The sequence below is a fragment of the Prionailurus viverrinus genome, chromosome B4 (assembly GCF_022837055.1).
Source record: "Prionailurus viverrinus isolate Anna chromosome B4, UM_Priviv_1.0, whole genome shotgun sequence".
Lineage (NCBI taxonomy): Eukaryota > Metazoa > Chordata > Mammalia > Carnivora > Felidae > Prionailurus > Prionailurus viverrinus.
In genome coordinates this window covers 103,098,284-103,123,422 of record NC_062567.1, presented here as the reverse complement: position 1 = coordinate 103,123,422, position 25,139 = coordinate 103,098,284, and the positions used below count along the sequence as shown (strand labels likewise).

Genomic DNA, 25,139 nt, shown 5'->3' with positions numbered 1-25,139 from the left:
GAGCCATCAGCCCAGAGCCTGACGCGGGGCTCGAACTCACGGACCGCGAGATCGTGACCTGGCTGAAGTCGGATGCTTAACCGACTGCGCCACCCAGGCGCCCCTAAACACTGCCTTCTAATGGCCATTGCAGCCGATACAAATTCCTGTACTTCACTCTGTGTAGTCCCAACTGCATAGTATTTTCAAAGTCACTTGTATCATTAACAAGCAAATCACAAGCACATAATCACCCAGGAGAGTGAATCTCCAATAGAACAAAATTCACCCATGCTGGCATTTTCATGGGCGCTTGCAAAAGCATTTTATAAAAAGATACAAAATAACATGTATATTTCATTTAAACATTTATTTTTAAGCTGAGAAAGTATTATTCATTCAATCTGTGGGTATAAATATCCTAAGAGTATCTATAACCAGTAAGTTGACGGAGAAATCATAGTACGTACGTTCTCAGTACAAGAAGTAATAAAAATGCTAATGGAACAAACTTTCAGTCCGTTTTGGAATCCATATCCAATTAAAATGGAGACTACCTCTAACTGAGCTCAACTGACATTTATTACACATTACTGTGAGTAGGGCAATATGCTAGATATTGATGGTGCAAAAACGGAAAACAGGGACTCTCCATTCTCAATTATCTTAGAATTTTCTAAAGAAGGTAAGTGTATAATTTCAATATAAATATTAACATTCCCACAACCACTGCCAAGTCCAAACTATCTTCTTTGCCTAAAACATAGCAATAGAGTTCCCCTCCACCTTCCCCTAATCCTGTCTTCTCCTCAGAGTCCCTTCTTTTTCCCTAGGAAGAAAATGCAAACTCCTTAGCTTGGTCGACAGAGCTAAGCCTTGTCCTCCCACCTTCCCATCTGGTTTAATATAATCCAGTCACATTAGCCTTCCTTCTCTACTGTGAACACAAGCTTGCTCTTGCCTACGACTTTGAACTTTGTTACTTGTCTGAAATGCTGTTACCTGGCTCTTCAAAGAGCTGTTTCACACTTACAGATTTCAAATATCACCTCTTCACAAATGTTTTACTTGCCTGCTTGCTTTCAAGAAGCACCCCACGTCCCACCACATCACCTTCTAAAAATGACATCACCCTATTTCTTACATAGCCCTACTCACTTTCTGAAAAAGAAACAGTACCTTCTACCATTAGACACATCTTATACACATTAAAATTAATAAAAATCCTTCCCTAAACATTTTAAGCTAAGTTATGATTTATATGAATTTGGCACTCTAAAATTGCATAGAATGACCTACTAATCAAAAATATCGGCCTACTTACCCACCCGCACATCTGGTTGTATGTCTCCCAATGTTGTGAAAGAAATGGAGCATACATAAGAGAAGAAAAGGCACTGGTGGTTATCAAGGGACCCAAAAGTTAGTTTACTTCAACTAACTTAGGCAAGCCAACGCCATTTCTCTAGGCTTCAGTCAACTTATTTGTACAACAGATTATGTTAAACACATTATATTAAACCATTGAAAACAACTTTGCAGTTTTAAAATTCAGTCATTTGAAGTAGATTTCCCTCAAATGAAATGTACATTTTTTATAACATGAGCACAGTGAGACAGGCGTATCAAGCACTCCGTATGGGCTTTCTGTCCGTTTGTAGATTATTTTGCCTTAACTACCACTTTTTGATGCTTCAGCCTGAGTCCTTTTTATTTCCCATTCCAGCGTGGGGAAAAGTACTGAAACGATTTCATCAAATTATATTGAATTATGCAGTCATTCCTCCCATAGAAAATACATGTACTTCTAACAATGTATGTGTGCTAAAATTTTTTAAATAATCCAGGAGTGCTAAGAAGAATCAGTTTTAATACATAATTTACAGATGTGTGTTATCATCACTGTCTTTCATGTAACCTAGACAATAAGGAATTTGTTGCATTTTCTGTTAAAACTATATCCAAAATCTTCTCATGGGAGAACTACTCCCTACCACCAACACTGAAAACAAACAAACAAAAAAAAAAAAATCAGGAGGATGTAATATAAAAACAATAATAAATTAAAAAGAGAAATAGGTAAAGACAGACAAGTCAGAATAATAAGGGGGCAAACTCTTAAAATGAACACAACAGTGATTTTTTTCCCCTTGCAATTCAAATGAAGCCAATATGAAATTTAAAGGAATTGATTGTGAAATATCTAAAGCATGTAACAAAATTATAGAAATAAGATTAGAAGGTTAAGTAGAATTAGTTTGAGGTAAAGGAAATGCAGAAAGCAAGATAGGGGGAAAAAATTCTACTTCAAAAGTTGCAATAAGAAGAGATTCTTTAGCACTCAGGGAAAATAATCATGGACCTACTTTAATGCACAGTAGGGGTACCCAAAATAGTATGCATGAGAAAGTCTAATTTAAAATACTTCATATGAGAAATCCTGTAAAAATAAAATATATTCTGCAGCAAACTTAAATTAGTTGACTGCCAACTTAACATGGCAATAACACTGCATCGTGAAACAAAATCAGGAGTGGTTATGCAATAACCCATGTGGAATTACATGCTGTGTTATGCTGGTAAGATAAAGCATCATGACCCTAAGTTTATAAACATATATGCAAAATGTAAATAAGCAAATGGACTTGTGGTTGGTTAAGTGTATCCTCCATTCTATTATTTCCATTTTTCTACACTCAGAGCCTGTCACTGATTTATTTTTACTATTTGTAAAATGGAAGAAAGAATTAACTTTAAGAAGAAGGATATTAGGGTTTTTTTCCTCAAGATTTAATCACCACCCATCTTTCAGCTTACTACTTGATAATAACACATCAAAGCCAAGAGTGGTTAAAAAATCATTTTTTCCCCCAAAGGATCAGCAAAAGTGAATGTCTTTCGGTTCCTTGAAAGCCATTCCAACTACAAATCTGGTAGAAATAAGTGCATCTTACCCAACACCAAACCAGCTATATACTTCACCTCACTTAACACATGACTCACTCCTAATGATAGAGTGGAGTGTGACAGAGTTGTTATATAAGTCCATTCTGTACTGATTAAGGCAAAGACTGAACTGCATGAGAAAGACATCTTTTATACCATTTATGGTTTATCCTTGACCCAAATCTCAGGTATCTAGAGGCTGGGGTACATTTATATTTTCCAGAAAGCAAGAAAGCAAGATTTTGTGGTCAAAATTTAAACCTCTGAAACTTCAAAATGATATACTCAAGGAACAATATATTATCATTCACAAATATAAGAGAGCTAATATTCTGGTTATATACCATGCATCAGGCAAGGAGCAAGATGCTTTCCTAATGAGACCTTTACCTTTCACACTGGACTTGAAAGAAACAACTGTGAAAATGCCTCTCCCCATTGAAGTCCTATGAAAATTATTAATGGAAAATATAATGCATAGCCCTCTATAACATGCCTGCTGTGAATGAAAAACTAGGACTACACCATGAGGCTCAATCTGTAACAATGAAGTCTATGCCCTCTCAAAATGTTCTTTGCCAGCAAATCCTAAATCTCATATCAACATTAACGGTAAATGGGGAGGGGAGGGAGGACATGGAAAAAAACTATCAACCACTCACCATAATGCATGTAACAGTTTCCTTTGGTGGGATCCAGCTCAATAGCCTTCAAGAAGAACTTTTCAGCCTCACTCTTACGACCCTTGAAAAACAGAGAAAATGGATGATTCAGCAGTAGATCATGAAGGATTCTTTACCTCCTGGGCCCAAATGAAGTAAGTAGACTGATGTCTACTTGGTAATCACCACACACACAAAAAAGGTGTTTTGTTTTTATCTAAACAAGGATGATAAGGAGAATATGCCAAGAGAGAAGACTGAAGTCAGAATCTTGGGAAACACCAAGATGAGAAGAAAAGATAGTGAGAGAGTTGATCAAAGAGATCAGAGAAGAGGCCAGGAAGGCAAGAGAAAAAAGTGAAAAAATGGTTTCATGAAAACCAAAAGGATGAGATAATTTTAAGGAATGGTGGAAAACATCATTTTCATTTTCTATTTTATTTTCTTTCGATTTGTTTCCTCTTCAGTTCTTCTTCCTTGTAAAGAATCTTGGGCATTTTAGCTTTTGAGATGATTTTATCCTAATGGCTTACTTTACATATAAAGAAACTAGGTCACAGTTTGTTGCCTCTCAAGCAAATACTGCTTATCTTTGCTGATGTCATTCAGCACTAAAATACTCCTACACCAGGATTTAATCTAAGGCCAACTCTTCTTCTTAGCTATAGTTTTAATTTTAGTAAACATTACCATCATGCCTAGAAGAAAATAAGCAAAAAAACAGGGGGGAAAGCTTATAAGCAATCAACCAACTTTTCATGAAACAATATCCATCCCGCCAGATCCTAAACTATATATTCTTTTTTTTTTTCAACGTTTATTTATTTTTGGGACAGAGAGAGACAGAGCATGAACAGGGGAGGGGCAGAGAGAGGGAGACACAGAATCGGAAACAGGCTCCAGGGTCCGAGCCATCAGCCCAGAGCCTGACGCGGGGCTCGAACTCCCGGACCGCGAGATCGTGACCTGGCTGAAGTCGGACGCCTAATCGACTGTGCCACCTAGGCGCCCCTATTCTTTACCTTCTTATAGCCTCTGAACCAAAATTGCCTACAGAGTAATACAAAGGGGTGGCTCGAGGTAGGAGAAGAGCCCCGAGAAAAATTTTCCTGGAGCAAGTCTGTTTTGTCCTGAAAGGTTGGAATGAAGATCCATGCTGACTGAGAATGGCAACAGGCACTGAGAGTAAAGAGAAATGATCTTATCTCCCTGTTCCTTCTAACTTATACACACACTATCTACCACATGAACTTCAGATAATGTTGTTTTCTTTCTTCAGATATATTTTTTAAACCACCATTAGAGAGATACGTCATCTGAAGGTAAAGGTATGTAATTAATCTAATACCCTCCATTCCATTCAACTTTGCTCATTCACCCATTTAAAAAAAAATTGTTCATTTCACTCACTTAAAAAATTCACTGTCGTGGGGCGCCTGGGTGGCTCAGTAGGTTGAGCAACCGACTTTGGCTCAGGTCATGATCGCATGGTTTGTGAGTTCGAGCCCCACCTCAGGCTCTGTGCTGACAGTTCGGAGCCTGGAGCCTGCTTTGGATTCTGTCTCCCTCTCTCTCTGCCCCTCCCCCACTCATGCTCTGTCTCTCTCTGTCTCAGAAATAAATAAATATTAAAAAAATTTTTTTTTTAAATTCACTGTCACTACATCCTTTATTCACCCATTGCCCTAGCCAGGAGGATGCAGCCTACATACAGCTTCTGCTATAGACAACAGACATCTGACATCTCCATTGCTACTCCAGTCATAACTTCTCTTTAACTCACAACTCTCACCAAATATCTAATAATTGAAAAGTTTATTCCCTGCAATATTTCTCACGACATTTTAACTTCAAAGGAAAAAAAGGAAAGTATAGGCAAATGCTCCCCACACACAGCAACTTCCATGAAGTAAGCAAGACTTGGCAAGAATCTTACAAAGCTAGGATTCCTTAAAATAATCACATAACTCCAGTGAATCAGGCAGTATAATGTATTAGTTCAGATCATAGATTCTAGGCAGGGAGAACAGCTCCCCCATGTGTGTAGCCATGTGACCCTGAGTAAATTATTTCATCTCTTAGCTGTAATGTTCTCTATTATACGAAGATAGGTGGAGCACAGGGAATTTTTAGGGCCATGAAGCTATTCTGTAAGACACAGTAACAGTGGATACATGTCATTATATATTTGTCAAAACCCACAGAATATATAACATGAAGAGTGAACCCGAATGTAAGCTGTGACTTTAATGATAATGCACCAGTATTTGCTCGTCAATAGTAACAAATGTGCAACACTAATGCAACTTGGTAATTGTAGGATGGTAGGAGGGTAAGGGTGTATATGGGAACTCTGCATGTTTGGCTCCATTTTTTTTTATGTTTATTTAGTTATTTTGAGAGAGAGAGAAGAGGGGAGTGGCAGAGAGAGAGAGAGAGAGAGAGAGAGAGAGGAGAGGACAGAGACAGAGAATCCCAAGCAGGCTCAATCCCACGGACAGTGAGATCATGATGAGCTGATATGAAGAGCCAGATGCTTAACTGACTGAGCCACCCAGGTACCCCTCAATTTTTTTTATCAACTTAAAACTGCTCTAAAAATAAAGTATACTGTTTTAAAAAAGAAGATAACAGTCCAATCTGTTTCATATGATTAGTGAGTTATCTGAGACGATATATATAAAGTTGTTATAGTACTTAGGTATAAGTTTGTAATAAATGTTAACTATTTTTTAAATATACATATATACATGAACATATAGTATGCAATAGATAGCAGAGTTCTGAATGTCAAAGAATATGTTTATTATATATACAGTCTCAGAAACACAAGGTCAGCCTTTAAACCATTAGAAAATGATGTACTAAGAATTTCAAAAAGATAATAAAAGACACAAAATAAAAACTATCATCAGTAAAGGGTCTGTACAAATGTTATATGCAAAGATACAAAGGATCTGTGAACTTTCTTCCACTTAAGTTTTTCAGGATAGAGAAGAAACTGGCTCATTTATCAATGTCACAGTAAATGGGGTTATAAAATCCTTGTATGTAGTCCACTGGCAAAAAAATATTATATAGCGTTAAACACATGCATCAGATCTCAAAAGACAATGATCTCTAGTTGCTCAGTGGACTAAGTTATTAAAGGCAATGAGTCCCAACATCTCCTAGATGCAAAATAAACACACTGAAGGCCAAAACATTCTTTCTAGGGGGAGTACCAAACCATCATGCAAAAACCTATCTTTCTGCTTTGATCACTATTTATTTAGTCAAGTGCCAAATAATGAGGAAGAAAGGCAAATCCTCATGAGAGTATATAAAATCAAGAGTCAAGCAAATGCAAAAGTCAGCCATACACATACATTACTAGGTCTTGGGAAGAAATCATGGTGCCTTGGAGGGAATATTATGTCGAATCCAATTTATTTCTTTCAACTATTATTGTTTTGGAAGGGTGGCAGTTAAGAAAGTGGATAAGAAGAAAAAGTTATTTCTCAGCAGGTTTTTCTTGGTGCTTTTAGATTTTGTCAGCATTTTCTATAAGCAAGCATTGTGGAGTAGCCACTGGTTGTACAAACTCCTCACATCAAGCACCATTACTCATTTTGTATATTGGCCGATGTTTGAACACGTGTGGTGGTTCTGAAAATCAAGTAAAAGGGACTGTGGTCAGCTGTGACAAATAAGGGAAATGTGAGTTGAGAGGCTCAGTTTCTACCACCATCTCTGTGACTTATTTATGTGCTTGTTCCTTTGTTTTTGTTGGTTAAAAATGATTTACGGAAGGCCTACTGTTTGCTTTGCACAGTTCTAAGTAACGGGGGTATAACTGTGAACAACAGAGTGCTTGGCCTCAAGTCTTAGTTGCAAGAGCCACACACTGAACACATAACCCCATCAGCAGGCAGATTAGTCACAGAGCACTGTGGGCAAACAATTTCTCCAATTCTCATTGAAAGCTGGCCCAGAGACAACAAGCCTGGGTTTGAATCTTGCTGGTTCTACTTATTTAACTGTGTGACTTTGAGTATCTTTTGTAACATCTCTTCTTCCTCATTTGGGAAAGTAAATGTAATACCAATCAGTTTTGGAGGGTTGCTAAAAAAAAATAATCATAGGTCATATGGAAATAACTAGCTTCAGATCTGACATATAAAGCTCTGACATTCTTTGATTTTTCGTCCTTCTATTGTTTCAAAAGAATTCTTCCTTCCAGTTTCACTGCCATTATCTTGTTCCTAATTACCAAAATTCAAAAATGCTTTTCAGAATTTCATATCATGATAGAAACTAAATTTCACAATTTTTCTATAAAATGCTTCTCATTCCTAACACTCTCCCTACCTCAAATAAAAGCCCCTCTCACCTCACATCTACCATGATACAGATTTCAGATGTCCTGACTCAATGAGCTTCATTTCACCAGATTAATATTCCTTAAATTAAGCTGTCTTTGCTCAAAAACACTTTATTTTATTTAATTTTAGAGAGACACAGCAAGAGTGTGGGTGAGGGGCAGAGAGATAGAGAGAACCTTAATAAGCAGGCTCCACGCTCAGCACAAAGCCCAACACTGGGCTTGATCCCATGGCCCTGGGATTATGACCTGAGCTGAAATCACAAGTTGGATGCTCAACCGACTGAGCCACCCAGGAGCTCCTGCTCAAAAATATGTTAATAGCTCCTACTTTCCATTCATTCTATTTACTAATCAGTTTAATGTCCGAAATCTTCCATAATGTAGCTCAAGTCTTCCTAGATAAATTCTTATACCTTATCAGGCCAATTTCCTCACGTCTTCCCTCAATTATTTCTTCCAGTCTATAATATTGCTTATTTTTTTGCTTGCTCATATGCATTTTATGCTTCAAGACTTGACTGAAGCCTCACTTTTCTATAAAGCTTTCTGTGATGGCTCCAATGGCCAGTAATTTGCTCTTCTTTTAATTATGATGATATGATTATTTTTAAAAGAGTTATTACTACTGTGCTAGTTATATAACTTAAACCCTGGGATACTGGACCAAGTCCTATCATATATAAAGTGGCTGGAAAGTGGACATTTAATTTTTGCAAAATTGTAATTCTAGGTACGTATTTAGAGTTTGGACATGACCACTCAGTCATACATACAAGTCAGTTAAAACAGCAAAAACCCAGTATATTGAAAAAAAAGAGCAACTGACAATGCAGAAGATTAGGAAGTCAAGGACATAAAGCAGAGCTAACAGAATTCTTGGTAAATATTCTTTCTTATTTTAACATCAGCACTTGGAATAGTCCTAGATTAGGATAGGCACTTTGCAGTTAGTGCCGGTGCTGAGAAGTAACCAGTTGGACCTTGAGCAGCACGAAGGCTATGGGACCAGGAGAGCGCAAGCAGGATAAAAAGAGAGAACAGATATTTTCCTGGACAAGGGCTGCACCTGTATCCCAGAATTAGGGCTTTGGACTGTCAGTATACTTACATTATATTTACATTAGTATATTATTTGTAACATTATACTGAGTATTAACAACATACACACAGATAATATTATCTAAACTCATGGAAAAATCATTCTCAGTCAGGACTAGGCCTTGTCAGGTCCTCTTCTGACTGGCAGCAATAAAATGTATACATGTTAGATAAATATTTAGTAAAGTTTATATAGCCTTTGTGGGATTATATACAGTATGGCATTCATTTTCACCTTATTTTGTTTTCTAATTAAACTGGATGCTACCACCACTGTTTAGAAGCAGGTGCCCACCCAAGAGGGTGTACAAGGCAAGCAGCACCTCTTCTGATGGCTGATTAATACTTTTCCCAACTACAAAACATACAAATATGAAAATACATAAATATTTTTATATACATACATACCCTACCCCGAACATTCTTAACTCCCACTTAGAGCATGCAGGAATACTAGTATAAGAGAGAATTATACTATCATGGCTTTAGCTTGAATTATTTTAGTTTAAAAGGAAACCGTGCCACAAATTTTGTATATATATTTTTAGTAATAAATTAGCCATTATATCAATATTAACCACTCCCCATAAAGTGTGTCCTGATCCCTAGCTCAGAACTATTTTACTGAATGATACCAGAAAACATCAAGACTTGGCATTGTTGCATCACATTATAAATATAAATATATATTTAATATAAAATCTATTTAATATATAAAATAGGTTTATAAAATATATTATTTTATATTTAATATAAAAATATATTTAAATATATATAGAAATATATTTATATATGAATATAATCAGTGTTATTAACCTTGTTGTATGAACAAATTATTCCCATAAGACTTCACCTGTCCTTCAATAGTCATCCAAATATATGATAAATATAATAACCAGTCAATAAATTAACAGGCTTTCACTATTGTCTTTATGTAACTTAACAGCTTATAGTTACCCCTTAGTTATTTAGTTCACATGTTCACACATTGTCACTAAAGTACAGAGTTGTGCACAAACCAGTAATTTTTCCATTTCACATCTGGAAACTTAACATGAACTATTGTCTATGAAACCATAAAAACAGTTCCTTAGAACAAGCCCAATTTCACCCAAATATTTATATTGTAACCAGGGACTATGTGTGTCTTCAGTGTTCATAAGAATACCAGTTGGAATAACACAAAAAAACAAACCAGACAATTTCCCTCTAGTGTCCCTGTTTCTTCTTGAAAGGCTGCTGTAAGTTCAGTATGGAAGCTTCCTGCAGTTGTGTATCTAGCAGCCATTTCCATACATTTTAGTGTTTACTCTTTGAAGATGTTTGATAATTGTGAATGCTGGTCATTTTTCACAACCAATGAAATTCACATCTTCATTTCACATTCAATTGTCAACCTATATGGACAATACCTAAGAAAGGGAAGTAGCTAAAACAGGCCCAAAAGCTTGTGTAGCTTGGTAAAAGTGTTGTTTAAACATGGATGGTGGTTTGATGAGTGCAAAAAGTAACTAAAAAGATACTCTTGAAGGGTTAATTTGTGAAGACCATCATTTACAAATGGAAAGAGAATTATTTGATGTTCTATCTTAACACCACAGTGTTTATATATGAAGTGTCTTTAGGAAATAAAAGTGTTTCCTCCTCAAAATACAAAAAAAATCATTTAAAAATGACTAGCACTTCAAATAACTTTTACAAATGAAGATGATTTATATCAAACCATTTAATTCTCATATCCCTCCAGGTCATTATATATTATCAACCAGAGCTAACTCTAGTTAGAAGCAAAGTAACAGGACAGGGGACGTGGTAACTTTCATGAAGAAATATTTCATCTCCATACTACTATATTTCCCCCATCAAAATATCAGACACCTAAAATTTGACCATGACATTTTTTTTAGGGATGGAATAATATTTCTTCTAAAAAGCTTTAAAATACAATAGAATAAGACAGAAAAATGAATGTGGCTGAGTAGCTTACTGATACTAGTTTATGTTTTCCCTGCCTAAATTGTCCTCCAAGTCCCCCTTTCTATAAATGCCAGGCCTTTAGTGACCTCTTTTCCTAAACATCCCAAAGCAGAAGTTGCGTGAATACACTTGGAATATTTTGTATAAGGCCTAAGCTCATCGAAAAATTATGTCAAATGACACTGAGGGAAGCTAGCAGTGACAGGGAGTGCCCCACAATGATCAGGGACAGCATATGGAGTGCATGGCAAGAACTCCACAGGGAAGGATGATCTGTGGTTTGCCTAGGCAAGGCTGGATCCCAGAACAAAAACTCCCAAACTGAGCAAACTTCCCTGAAACCAAATCCCAAGTTCTACTGCTGAGCCATCAGACTTCACGTTAAAGGTATCAGCTTAGGCCAACTCGAACAGGGCAGTCTCTTTCCCAGCTTTTTTGAACAGCATTGAGCCTCTCAGATTTACATGAACCTTTGGAAGGGGAAGAGGGCATAGGAACTAGCTGAAATTAAATGGCTGACCAAGTGGGATGAAAGACTGTAATGGACTGAATTTCATTCAAGTAAGATAAAGAAGTGGATTGTCCACATACAGCTGAGTCTCTAGACTGAAAGTCATATATATTATAGGAATAATAAGCACAAATAAGCAGTTTGCAAATACCAAAAAATAATTGCTAAAATCCCTATAAAAACATGGTCAACTTACTCAATATTCAATTTACCTAAAAATACAAATTAATGCACTGAGATGTCATTATTCATCTATCAATGAAGTTTCCACAAAATAACAGAATTCAATACTGCTGTGGATTCATAAAAAACAGGTACTCATTTAACACATAGAAAAAAAATAATAAAAATGTGGTAATACCTTCCTTGGGAGCAATTTGATATGTATCAAAAGCTTTTAAATCATAGATATACTTTGGCCAAACAATTCTTTTTTTTTTTTAAATGTTTATTTATTTTGAGAGAGAGAGCAAGAGAGGGATGAATGCACATGAGTTGGAGAGGGCAGAGAGAAAGAAAGGGAGGGAGAGAATCCCAGTCAGGCTCCATGCTGTCAGCCCAGCACCCAAGGTGGGACTTGATCCCACAAACTGAGAAGGTCATGATGTGAACTGAAATCAAGAGTCAGACACTCAACAGACTGAGCCACCCGGCACCTTTGGCCAAACAATTCTATTTCTAGGCATCGGTTCTAAGAAAATATAAATGCCAAGAAGCAGCTATTCATTTTCATTGCAGTACAGTTTATACAAACTCAATGTCCATCAGCATGGACTTGGTTAAGCAAAGGTCAATTAAATACTATGTAACTATTAAAATAATTTTGCAAAAACTTATGTAAACTATAATAGATCTCCATGACCCATTGCTAAATGAAATAAGCAGGTTAGAAATTGTACTTTATGTCTTAATTACATTTTTTAAAAAGTAGTCTTCATGCCCAGTGCAGAGCCCAATGCGGGGCTTGAACTCACGACCCTGAGATCACGACTTGAGCTGAGATCAAGAGTTGGATGCTTAACTGACTAAGCTACCCAGGCACCCCATCCCTTGGTATTTCAAGACTGAGGGGGAGAGAAGTACATATCTAGAGCAGAATGTTAAAAGGTAGTGATGTGTTCCTGTCCAACTCAATTGTCTTGAGAACACAGTAGAAATAAGCCTACTAAAAAAGGGTAAGAGATTCAGAGATGTGACATATCACTTCATAGAACTGCCATGAAACAGGTTCTGTTCCAGGTCTTGGTAATCAAGACAAAGTTTCTGCCCTCCTGCAGTTCATATTCTAGTGATGGAATGGATAGTTTTACACATCCGGAGGTGACACTGTCTGTTACTCTTAAGTACTTTGGTGAAAATTAATACATACTAAGGGAAGAGAACAATATACAAATGGGAGAAGGGTAGAATGATATTTGATAAACTGTTCCAGAAAGACCTTTGTGACATTTGAGAGGTGACCTAAGTAAAGGAGTAACCGAACCACGCAAAGATTTAGGATGTTTAGAGTTAGGACTTAAAAAGAAAACCAATATGGCAGTAATGGGGTAATTTCCACCAAGAATCACAGGAAATGAGTGTGAGAGGCACAAAGGACCAGATTGTGTAGGGCCTAGGAGTCGTTTGGAATTAATTTTTCTTTTTTGGTAGTGAAAATCACAGCTTCAATACTGGATACCACATGTTGCTTTGATTCATATCATTTCCTTGGTGTTAATCAGCAAAGAGTCGATCAGACTCTGAGAACTTCAAAAAATATGGAACCCTTTACGAATTTGTGTGTAATTCTTACACAGAATCCATGCTATTCCTTTCTGTATCAGTTCAATTTTAGTGTATGTGATGCTAAAACAAGTGCCAGAATTTCTTTTGATTAGGAAGGAAAACCATGGACGAATTTACATAAAGATACAATGTGATCCAACTTACCTTTTTACAAAATCACTTTACATTTTGGGTGGAAAAGTGTAGGAGGCACAGAAGAGAAAACTGGGAGACTTCTTAGATGGTTAATACTCCGTGAAAAAGATTAGGGTCGGTTAAGAGTCAGACTTTGGCACAGGTCATGATCTCTCAGTTCACGAGTCTGAGCTCACTTTGGGCTGTCTGTGGTCAACACAGAATCCACTTCAGATCCCCTGTCTCCCTCACTCTCTGCCCCTCCCCCACTCACATGTGAGCATGTGCTCTCTCTCTCACAAAAATTAATAAACATTAAAAAAAAAAGACTAGGGTGAAAGTAGTGGAAGTGATAAGATGTGGTTAGCTCTGGAATCCGTAGAAGATAGATTGGGTATGGGTATAACCTAAAAACAGAAGTCAAAGATTATTCCACATGTGTGACTTCTGGCACCTAAATGAATGCATGTTGACTTATTCACATGGAAAAGGGTAGGTGTTGTTAGGAAAGTGAATGCACTGTGGAGTAATCAAGTTCTACTAGATTGAGGTGTTAGGGCAAGAGTATGGAGAACTAATTTAGGTAAGACTGGGCAGATAGGAGGCCACAGACCAAGCACTGGCAAGGAGGGGAAAAAAAAAAAAACCAAAACACCAGATATCTGGTACCCTGCATGATAAATAAAGGAAGAAAACCTGCAAGAATGCCAAGAAGGGAGGGAGGGAGGGAGGGAGGGAGGAAGGAAGGAAGGAAGGAAGGAGGAAGAAAAGAAAAAAGACAAAAATGAAAAATAACTTTTAGATTTCAATGCTTTCAACAAAAGAAAAAGTATATATTTTAAAATAACTTTAACTTGCTCTTCATAGATACTTAAAATAATTTAAAAAATTTAAACTATTTGTTGACAGCATTGACATTATGAGTAAAAAGTTAGATTTTAAGGTTCAAATACAAATAGCTAATTTCTGAAATATTATATAACTGAAGGTGTTTAGCTTACTCAGATTTCCTGTTACAAGTTTTCATTTCCTTTCTACATCTGTTCTCTTGCATATTTTCTCTTCAAGCTTAAAGAGGTCATCCACACTCACTGAAGTAACATTTCAGTGTGAGATAATTAATTTGATAGGATACAGCCACATCTTAAACTCCATCTGGGCAAATTCCTTAGTCTGTTACACTGCCTTGTTATACTAAGCTCAATGTCAAGTTAAAACCCACATATTACCATAATTTGTTCTCCATCTATAGTATTGGTTGATGAAAATAATATTCAGGTATTTTATTAAAATGTCTGATGAAGTTGTTGTGAAGTAAAAATTTTGTTTAAATCAAATTTATAACTACATTACAGATAAATATATCCAAACAATTTACTTTATTTAAAAAAAATTTTAATGTCTATTTATTTTTGAAGGAGAGAGTGACAGAGCATGAGCGGGGCAGAGCAGAGAGAGAGGGAGACACAGGATCCAAAGTAGGCTCCAGGCTCCAGGCTCCAAGCTGTCAGCACAGAGCCCGATGTGGGGCTCAAACCCACGAACTGACAAATCATGATCCGAGCCGAAGTTGGATGTGCAACAGACTGAGCCACCCATGCACTCCCAATTTACTTTAACATGATGTGAACCAGGGCGCCTGGGTGGCGCAGTCGGTTAAGCGTCCGACTTCAGCCAGGTCACGATCTCGCGATCCGGGAGTTCGAGCCCCGCGTCAGGCTCTGGGCTGATGGCTCGGAGCCTGGAGCCTGTTTCCGATTCTGTGTCTCCCTCTCTCTCTGTCCCTCCCCCGTTCATGCTCTGTCTCCCTCTGTCCCAAAAATAAGTAAACGTTGAAAATAAATAAATAAATAAATAAAATGATGTGAACCATTTTAAATATTAAAACTGGCTATTTTTAGACTTTAGAGTAATGTGTGTAGGTTACCTTTAAATCACAAAAATAGAAAAAATGTGTTTAAAAATTTTTTTAGAAAGTATTTCTTTTTAAATTTTTTTGTAAATTTTTTTTGAGGTTATTTATTTTTGAGAGACAGAGAGAGACAGAGTGTGAGCGGGGCAGGGGCAGAGAGAGAGAGAAAGACACAGAATCTGAAGGGGCTCCAGGCTCTGAGCTGTCAGCACAGAGCCCGATGCTGGGCTGGAACTCACAAGCTGTGACATTGTGACCTAAGCCAAAGTCGGACGCTTAACCGACTGAGCCACCTAGGCACTCCCACAATTTTTTTTGATGTTTATTCATTCTTGAAAGAGACAAAGAGAGAGAGAGCACAAGCAGGGGAGGGGCGAGAGACAGAGAGGGAGACACAGAATCTGAAGTAGGTTCCAGGCTCTGAGCTATCAGCACAGAGCCCAGTGCAGGGCTTGAACCCCCAAACAATGGGAGCATGACCTGAGTTGAAGTCGTATGCTTAAACGACTGAGCCACTCAGGCACTTCCAAAAATATCTGTTTTCAATTAAAATAATGAACTTTTAGCAATTCCTTAAATTTATTCATTGATTTTCTTAATTCAACAAATATGTATTGGGTACCTATCATGTACCTATCACTGTGTTAACAATTGTGATGAAAATAGTGAAAAAACATAACCTTTGCCCTTGTGAATCTTCCAAAACAACAGTTGTTACAAGCACGACAAAAAACAAGGGGTGTGGAATATCATTGAGAACAGGTGATTTGACCTAGCCAAATACTCAGAAAAGGTGTTCAAAGGAACACTGCTCCTTTATTGCTCTTTGCTCTAAAAATGTGAAAGAGGTATATGATTAACTAGCTGAAGGGGAGAAAAAGTAGAGACACAGCAGAGGTAAAATCTCTGCGGCAGGAATACAAAACCACTGTGCAGAGCCTGGATGAGGGAGACAAGGATAAAAGGCGGGTCATGTGAAAAGTAGAGCACACCTGACTGGATAGGTTCCAAGAAGCAATGTGTCATTATCTGTTTTGTAAATATCACTCTGAGGGCAGCATGATTACTGGGTTGGAATGGGAACAGAAGGTATGGAGGCAGATTAGTCCAGGCTTTTAAAAAAGAGTGATGGGGTTGCTAATGGAGATAAAGATTATTGGACTGACATGAGGGATATTTAGATAGTACAGACAAAATTACATGATGAATAGGAGAGAGAGGGCGATGGAGGGAGATGGAGGTAATAACAAGATGACCTCTAGGATCCTGATTGTGAAATCAAAACAAAAACAAAACAAAAAAACCAAAAAACAAAATAACAATAACTTGTAAATAATGGAAGAACATTAGGATAAGGAAATAAGATTAGTTTTGAATGCAGTTGGTTAATAAGGCTGAACCTAAAGGGCTGACTGAAGGTAAGGTAAAACAGTAATTCAAGAAAATAGAAATAGTCAATTATGTCAAATGCTGAAAAATCATCCACTGGATTTAGTGACACAGAGATTACTGGTAACCTCAGTAAGGTGTGTTTCTATGAAACAATAGGTCTTGAACCCAGAAGGAATTGGGGGAAGTGTGAGGGGTGGGGGTAAGGAAGTGGATACCACAATTACAGACAACTCCGTCAATGGCTGGCTGTGAAGGCGAGGGGAAGGGACAATGTCAGCAGAAGGGGAGGAGACACGCTGAGTGCTCTGAAAAAGAGCATAGAAATCAAAACATAAGTTACAATGAGGCGTAAAAATTAAGGCCTAAGTTTTTTCCCCTTGGTTTCCAAGTGAAAATTAGAAGGGAAAATAACCCCAATTAATTTTTAGATGTCTTAGATAACTTTCCCATTATGGTCTTGGTCAAATTAAATCTGTCCAGAATTCTTTAAACTGAGTCTTTTCCTTCAGGTGCTCTAACAACGATCGATTCCTACTTTTGTTGTGACACTCAACTTAAATATTCTAATTATCATCTCTTCTGCTTGTAAACCACTTTAGGAGAATCGTTTGATCAACATTTAGCAAAGGGCCAGATACATAGTAGGTGGTCATAAATGCGTAAAAATGTTAAATGTCTTGGAAAAGCAAACAATAAAAACATTTTCTTTTGAGAGTGAGAGAAAGAGAGAGAGAGAGAGAAGGGCAGAGAGAGAAAGAGAATTCTGATATGAGGCTTGGGCTCACCCGATGCAGAACTCGAACTCCAGAACTGTGAGACCATGACCTGAGCCAAAGTTGGATGCTTAACCAACTGATCCACCCAGGTGCCCCTAAAAACCCATTTCTCAAATGCATACTCTCATTGAGATTGTTGCTTTAGTCACACAAAGGCGCAGACTCCAGGGGGTAAATCTGATCATATGGTGAGGCATGAGTGATACCCAAAACGTCACCCCTACTGTCATTATTGTCAACACCTCCATTATACCAGAGGGGGGAAATCACAATTTTTATTAGCATTCTGTGGTCCATAAGATGGCACCAAAAGTTCATAAAAAAATGGTTTCCAGCAGGAAACTACTAGGATGGATAAAGTGGTCAATGTGATTTGATCTCCATTTAGGGAATTCGTGCAACTGGAAAGCCCCTGAATGTTAGGTATTCTCAACCAGTCCAACCAGTCAGCTGCGCTCTTTGTGCAGTGAGTGCTTCTTGTTTGTCATGACCAGTTTCATGAGTTGGCCGGATCACTCCATCCCAAACTATTGAGCAACAGCATGAGAAGCGGCTCTGCGGATGGTCTCCCCCCACCCCCCCAGCAGGCCTTGGCTCACACAGCTGAGTAGACACACTTGCTGCAGAAGCTTAAATCCCATGGGGATGGTTAGGAACGCTGCGCTGTGAGAGTGGAAAGGCAGGAGCCTCAACAACAGCTGCTTTGCAGCTGGGTCACAAAGGAGAGCAAGAAATCCCTCGACACCATAAAAGGTAGCAGATGATGGGAAGGCAATCTCTGTGCCTCCATTTATCACTGGCAGGGTGCCACTGGCTCTCAAATCCACATGCTCTCACAAGAGGATAAAGCCAGATGTAAATAACTCCCTAATTTTATACTTTTTTTTTTGTATAAAGCTTCAGCAGTAAAAGATATACAGAGTTATTTAATTTATTTAGAGGCAAAATTCTTGGATGATTTAAGTGGGGTGCTGACCAAAACAGGTTCATTTCCCTCTGTTGTCAGTCAGTCAAAGCACCTGGGTTAACAGAGCTCTATTGGTTACAGTTCCCCACTTAAAAAATGAAATTTGACACAGGAATGTAATCATTGGTTAAAAATTCAGATTAAAGGACAGCTAATTTTTTTTTTTTTAGTTTATTTATTCATTTTGAGAGAGAGCACAAGGAAGGGGCAGAGAGAGGAAGGGAGGGAAGGAGGGTGGGAGGGGGAGGGAGAGGGGGACGGGGAGGGGGGAAGGGGGAGGGGGACAGGAAGAAGAAGAGGGAGAGGGAGAGAGAGAAGCCCAAGCAGGATCTGTGCTGTTATGAACCGTGAGATCATGACCTGAGCCAAAACCAAGAGCTGGACGCTTAACCGACTGAGCCGCCCAGGTGCCCCAAGAACCACCAAATTCTTAATTCAAGCCATCCTCTTTTGCTTCCACCACTTTTCAATCTATGACAGAGAAGAGGTATTATAGACCGTTCTCCCCCAGAGCCAGTGAGCTGACACTGAGATTGTTGATAGCAGCTGAGACTTTAAATCAACTGTAGTTTATTTTACACACTAAATCAATGAAAATCAATGGAGTTGGGATAAACGATCCATTTATCTTCATCTGAGAGTACTTTCAAGGTAAAGATGCCTCTCAAAGGTAGAATATACTAGAAAGATTCCTACACCATCCAGGCCACGTGTATATTGGAAGTGTATGCTGTATGAGTAAAGAACTCTGGTTTGCCCGAAACTACCCTGTCTATGCCCACTGTTCCAGAATAAAAATAAAAGCACCCCCCTTCCTGGTTTGGAGAAATATTCTGCAGTTAAACTCATTCTTGGTTACCTCTCACAAGTGTTTACCTAAATTAGAAGAGTCAAACTATGGCTTTTCTAGCACTGCCATGACCCATCAGATGAAACTTCCAGGCTCCATTAGCAGCATCAGTGAGGTCTCACTGTGACCTCAGCTTTCCATCCCTCAACGCACTCCTAACAAAGAGGGCATTAATAAAGATATCCTTCCACAGCACAAGACCATGGGCTATTTGTCAAGCATAATTAAGTTTCCATTCATCTCTGCTTCCCAAAACACATTTTTCAAGTAGTCAGTTGTCTCAGCACATAACAATTCTACTCTTAGAGGTTATACAATAAGAACAGAAACATTACAGAGCAGCTCACTATGTGCCAGGCACCATGCCAAGCACTTTCTGTGTATTGCCAAACTACATCTGAGATACTATTATTATCTGTTTTATAAAATAGGAAACTGAGGCACAGAGAGGTTAAGTACCTTGCCCAAGGTGCAAAGCTACGTTTGTCAGGGCTGGGGTTCAAACAGAGACAATCTGGCTGCAAAGTTTGTGTCATTATATTATAATCTTGGTCCCGAAGTTTACTACCAAGAATCACGATGCTGCTTAAAGATGAGCTCTACAGAGTAGCCGTCCACCCATCCATCCCTTCCTCATCACGTATTTACAGAGTGCCTACCATATCCCTGGCATTGTGCCAGGCACTGGAAATGTGAAGATAAATGATCACTCCTGCTTTTAGAAACTGAGTAATACCATGGTGACTTTGGAAGCAGGTCCTCATCAATTGCAAGATAATACTTAAAAGGGCTCTTGTTAGACATATGCTCGGCACATAAGGAGAAAACAGAAACCAAGACATCTATTCTGCCCGCGTGAGTCAGGGGAGGTCTCAGAATGGAGGTGGCATACTTCAGCTGGCTCACAGATGGAGGGAAGGCTGGCCAGGCACCAAGACAACTATCTGCTCAGTCCAAGTGTTGGTGGCTTAAAAGTTCTCTTTACAAGATCCAAATTAAGAAAATTATTTAGAAAGTCAGCCTAATGGAGAATTTTCTCCTTACTCTACCATCAAAGGACCTGCAACTTACAAAGGTTAAGTTGATATCAACCAACTCAGAACACATCTGTATGGTAAAATAAGGTTATTCAACAACAAAACTTAGCAAATATCTACTTTCTGGCAGCCTAATGATTCTTGAGCCAACTCCTGAGTAATAATTTTCTGTGACTTACAAAAAATGACATCACGAAAACAGCATCATTTAGTAAGCAACACTCATTCACTTGAACTTCTAGAGTGTGAAGTAGCCAGAGGTAGTACATATAAGATTATAGGAATCTTTAAACTAGGTGGAAAGGGGAAAATACACGTGCGCGCATACACACACACACGCAGCAAATGGTCAGAGGCTGGCACATTACCAGCAGAACGAGTTTGTATGTATAAATGCGCATGACAAGCATATCGCCGAACTGGCTCGTTCCCAAGTCCTAGCAGTCCAGTGTGCTGACACATACACACATGGGTTTTGGCATTATTACAAAATAAAATTCTCTTTCTCTCTTACAGTCAGAGAAAATGTGTAAAATCACAAGAAAATATGGGCCACTAATAGGAAAACTTGACTACAGAGGTGACATGGAGATGGAGAACAGAACGTATGAATTTCTTTGCCTCCGGATAGACAATTTAATAGTAGTTCGGCTCGAGGCTCAATTATCACTGTTAACATCTCAGACCCTCTTGACTTGGGTAGGAAAAATGTGTGATGAAGGCCGCACAGAGCTCATTAAGCATCAACCTCCTGAATTGTCTTCATCAAGTTCTGAAGGTTAACATTTGAGTTGGCAAGTTTATCTGCGAGACCCAAGAGGGACTGATTTGACACACCCCATCCTAAGGGCATTTTTGACAAAGCAACGCAAAGGTATACACGAGGGCAGTGTATTCAGCTTGACACCATTCCTTGTACAACTGCCACACACACAGAGGTGGCTTTGGAAGAAACACACTGACCTGCTCAAATGTTCAAAATGGAATACATGTGCACTTTGGGGGTATGAGTGCCTTGTCACGAAAACACAAACATGGTACTTTGAAGAGTTGGGGAAAAACATAAGCTATTTTTATTTTAAAAGAAGCATAGATGTGTTATATAATGGTGCCTGGCTGGCTCAGTTGGTAGAGCATGTGACTCCTGACCTTGGGGTGATGAGTTCAAGCCCCACACTGGGCATGGAGCTTACTTAAAAAGAGAGAGAGAGTGGGGCGCCTGGGTGGCTCAGTCAGTTGAGCGGCTGACTTCGGCTCAGGTCACGATCTCGTGGTCCGTGAGTTCGAGCCCCGCGTCAGGCTCTGTGCTGACAGCTCGGAGCCTGCAGCCTGTTTCGGATTCCATGTCTCCCTCTCTCTGACCCTCCCCCATTCATGCTCTGTCTCTCTCTGTCTCAAAAATAAATAAACGTTAAAAAAATTAAAAAGAGAGAGAGAGAGAGAGAGAGAGAGAGAAGCTCTGGCATAGAAAGAAGGATACAGGCTTGGAAATCACATAGATCTGAGTGTGAACACCTCAAGAGTAATCCCTGAGTAACTGGGCTATTTGGACAAGTTGTTTAAAGTGTCCAGAAATTCAGTACCTCACAGGATTAACAATGATACCTCCTGATAAGGTCTATAACTGAGACAGATCACGCAAAGCTCTTACAACAGCACGTGGTACATAGTAAGTGATCAACACATGTTAGCTATTATGATGTTTGTGTAATAGAAACAGCAGTAGCTACTGTTCAGTATCTTAAAAGGATTAAGTGAACTAAAATCTATTTTAAAAAGCATAGCACAGCAACACATCATAAGCATGCAAAGAAAAACTTGGTTCTCTTCTTAACTAGAACTTTTTTTGGTTCAAAGGTAAGTCATGGAAGTAGATGATTCTTTTCCAAGTATTTTAAATAGTATTCTGGTAACACACCCCCATGAAGAACTCTATGATTCAAAATACTGTTATCAACCAAATTGTTCCTTGTTCTGAAATGTCTTAGAATGTCATAGGCAAAATTTACCTTTTGAGTTCAGAGAATTTGAAGAAAAGACAAAACAGGGAGAATACCAAAGCTCAAAACTGAAGTAAAAATAAGTTATGACCACTTTTGATAAAACTGGGAAACCCATATAAATACTGGTGACAGTTTAAGACTACATTTCTCCTCATCCAGAAATAAGTATTTTCCAGAAGGTCCACTTTCTCTTTGAAATCCTGGCATGACTTGACAAGCTCAGGTTGGTATTTGGCATGGTTCAATCTGCTACCAATGTTAGAATAATAATAAGATAGTAGGAGAATTATAATTGAATCTTATGATTTCAATATTCAGATACCTGGTATCTGATGGAAGCAAAATTTTAGTTGATCAAAATACAATTCTATTCATACCTGTCCTATTATTTCACACTACTTTTTCAAAGTAAATGGCTATAGATTTCCATGTTAGTATTTTATTTTTTTTATGTTTATTTATTTTTGAGACAGAGCATGAGCAGGGGAGAAGCAGAGAGAGGGAGACACAGAATCCAAAGCAGGCTCCAGGCTCTGAGCTGTCAGCACAGAACCCGACATGGGGCTTGAACCTATGAACTGGGAGATCATTATCTGAGCCCAAGTCAGACACTCAACTGACCCTGCCACCCAGGCACCCCAATATTTCTTTGTCTTTAAAAACAAGCAATGAGGGGAACCTGGGTGGCTCAGTCGGTTGAGCGTCCGACTTCGGCTCAGGTCATGATTTTGTGGTTTGTGAGTTCAAGTCCCACGTTGGGCTCTGTGCTGACAGCTTGGAGCCTGGAGCCTGCTTCAGATTCTGTGTGTCCCTCTCATTCTGCCACTCCCCTATTCATTCTCTCTCTCTCTCTCAAAAATAAATAAACATTAAAAAAAAATTAAACAAGCAATGAAATAAGACGTCCTGGATAGGCAATGGATAGGAAAGTAATAGGAAGTACAGAAAATACCCATAGAAGACATTATTTTCAGCAGATAGCTTTGGTCCTGAAGGATAAGCAAGGAACAGAGTAGAAAAGGTAGTTCGGGTTGTTGTTAGACTAACGAGATTAATGATCAAACGAAGTTAGAGGAGCAGAAAAACTATAAACTATGTGCCTATACAAGGGGCACTTACAATAAATCACATTATCTTTAATGTTTTATATGACAGGACATATTGTTTTTCCGGGATAGTGACTATTTTCAATGTTGGTGGCTTATAAGAATAATAAAAATCCATTCATTTTACAGATATTTGGATACCTACAATAACATTTTTAAAAATTCCTCATGAGGCACCTGGGTGGCTTAGCTGGTTGAACTTCTAAGTTCAGGTCAGGTCATGATCTATTGCATGGCTCATGAGTTCAAGTCCTACATTGGGCTTTGCGCTGACAGTGTGGAGCCTGCTTCAGATTCTCTGTCAGCTTCTCTCTTTGCCCCTTGCCTGCTCACTTTCCCTCTCTCCCTCCTCTCTCTCTCTCTCTCAAAAATAAGCAAACATTAAAAAAAAAAAATAAGCCCTTAGAGTTCTAAATAAAGATTAACTTTTAAAAGTTTTTAAATGTGTAATTATTTTTGAGAGAGAGCACGTGTGCACATGAGAAGATGAGGGGCTGAGAGAGAGGGAGGGGGAGGTTTTACACCGCAAACAGCAGAGAGCCTGACACTCGAACTCTCAAACCATGAGATCATGACCTGAGCCAAAGTTGGATGCTCACCTAGGAGTCCCTTAAATAAAGATTTCTCAAATAAGACATTTAATACAGTAGTTATTTTAATATTTGTTCCAAATTGAGTGAGGTTATGTTAATTGGAAGTTATTACTTTCTAAGATCACAAATGAACTTCATGAGGCGCCTGGGTGGCTCAGTCGGTTAAGTCTCGGACTTCAGCTCAGGTCATGATCTCCCAGTTTGTGAGTTCGAGCCTCATGTCAGGCTCTGTGCTGACAGCTCAGAGCCTGGAGCCTGCTTCGGATTCTGTGTCTCCCCCTCACTCTGCCCCTCCTCAGCACTTGTTCTGTCTCTCTGTCTCTCTCAGTAATAAACATTAAAAAAAATTTTTTTTTTAAATAAATGAACAAACTGAGGGTTACTGGAGGGGTTGTAGGAGGGGGGATGGGCTAAATGGGTAAGGAGCACTAAGGGATCTACCCCTGAAATCACTGTTGCACTACATACTAACTAATTTGGATGTATATTTAAAAAAATAAAAAATAAAATTAAAAAAAACAGGAAAAAAATGAACTTCAGCAAAACTATAGCAAAGGATAAAAAGAAAAGCTTGCTTCTCCTATAGTCACCATTAGTGTAAATTCAATTTAATCACTTTCAGTAGGGAATTGTTCATATTGCTCACCATCCTATCAAACTGATATGTCAAGCTGATTCTTCAAGTAAAATATATAAATATTATGATAATTTCTATAAAAGATAATACTATTCCTGGCTGCCATACATTGTACTTAAAAAAAAAAAAAGAACAGAGGATTATCTGTATTCTGTTACACCTGTCAGAAGAACACATATTCATTATCATCACTACACTGTTCACGAAATTCTACAAGTTCCCTCTGAAATGAGTGATATATAAGCACTTAGCTGAGATTAGATTTTAAGGCTATCAGAGCAAAATATGTATCCAGAAGATCACATTCCACTATGTTATCAAATGGAACAAAAAGAATATATTAAATTTTGCATTTTTTCATTCCCATCTTTCAATAATGATCAAGATCTATATTCATAGGAATACTGTAGTGTTTTTACTGAGACAAA

The 25,139-nt window shown here is 38.3% G+C and overlaps 1 protein-coding gene and 1 non-coding gene across 3 annotated transcripts in view; both read right to left on the bottom strand.

The window, feature by feature from the left end:
* TMTC2 (transmembrane O-mannosyltransferase targeting cadherins 2) overlaps nucleotides 1-25,139 on the bottom strand; it is a 416,958-nt gene that overhangs the window by 99,162 nt on the left and 292,657 nt on the right. For both annotated transcript variants that reach the window (XR_007154185.1, XM_047868211.1), the window contains exon 9: nucleotides 3,588-3,669. Coding sequence is in view for 1 of the 2 variants with exons in the window: in XM_047868211.1 (XP_047724167.1) it covers nucleotides 3,588-3,669 (82 nt within the window). In the remaining variant the exon portion in view is untranslated. The remainder of the gene's footprint in view (nucleotides 1-3,587; nucleotides 3,670-25,139) is intronic.
* On the bottom strand, nucleotides 13,291-13,393 carry LOC125171411 (U6 spliceosomal RNA). Its single transcript, XR_007154323.1, has one exon. It is a non-coding gene; the product is annotated as a U6 spliceosomal RNA (small nuclear RNA).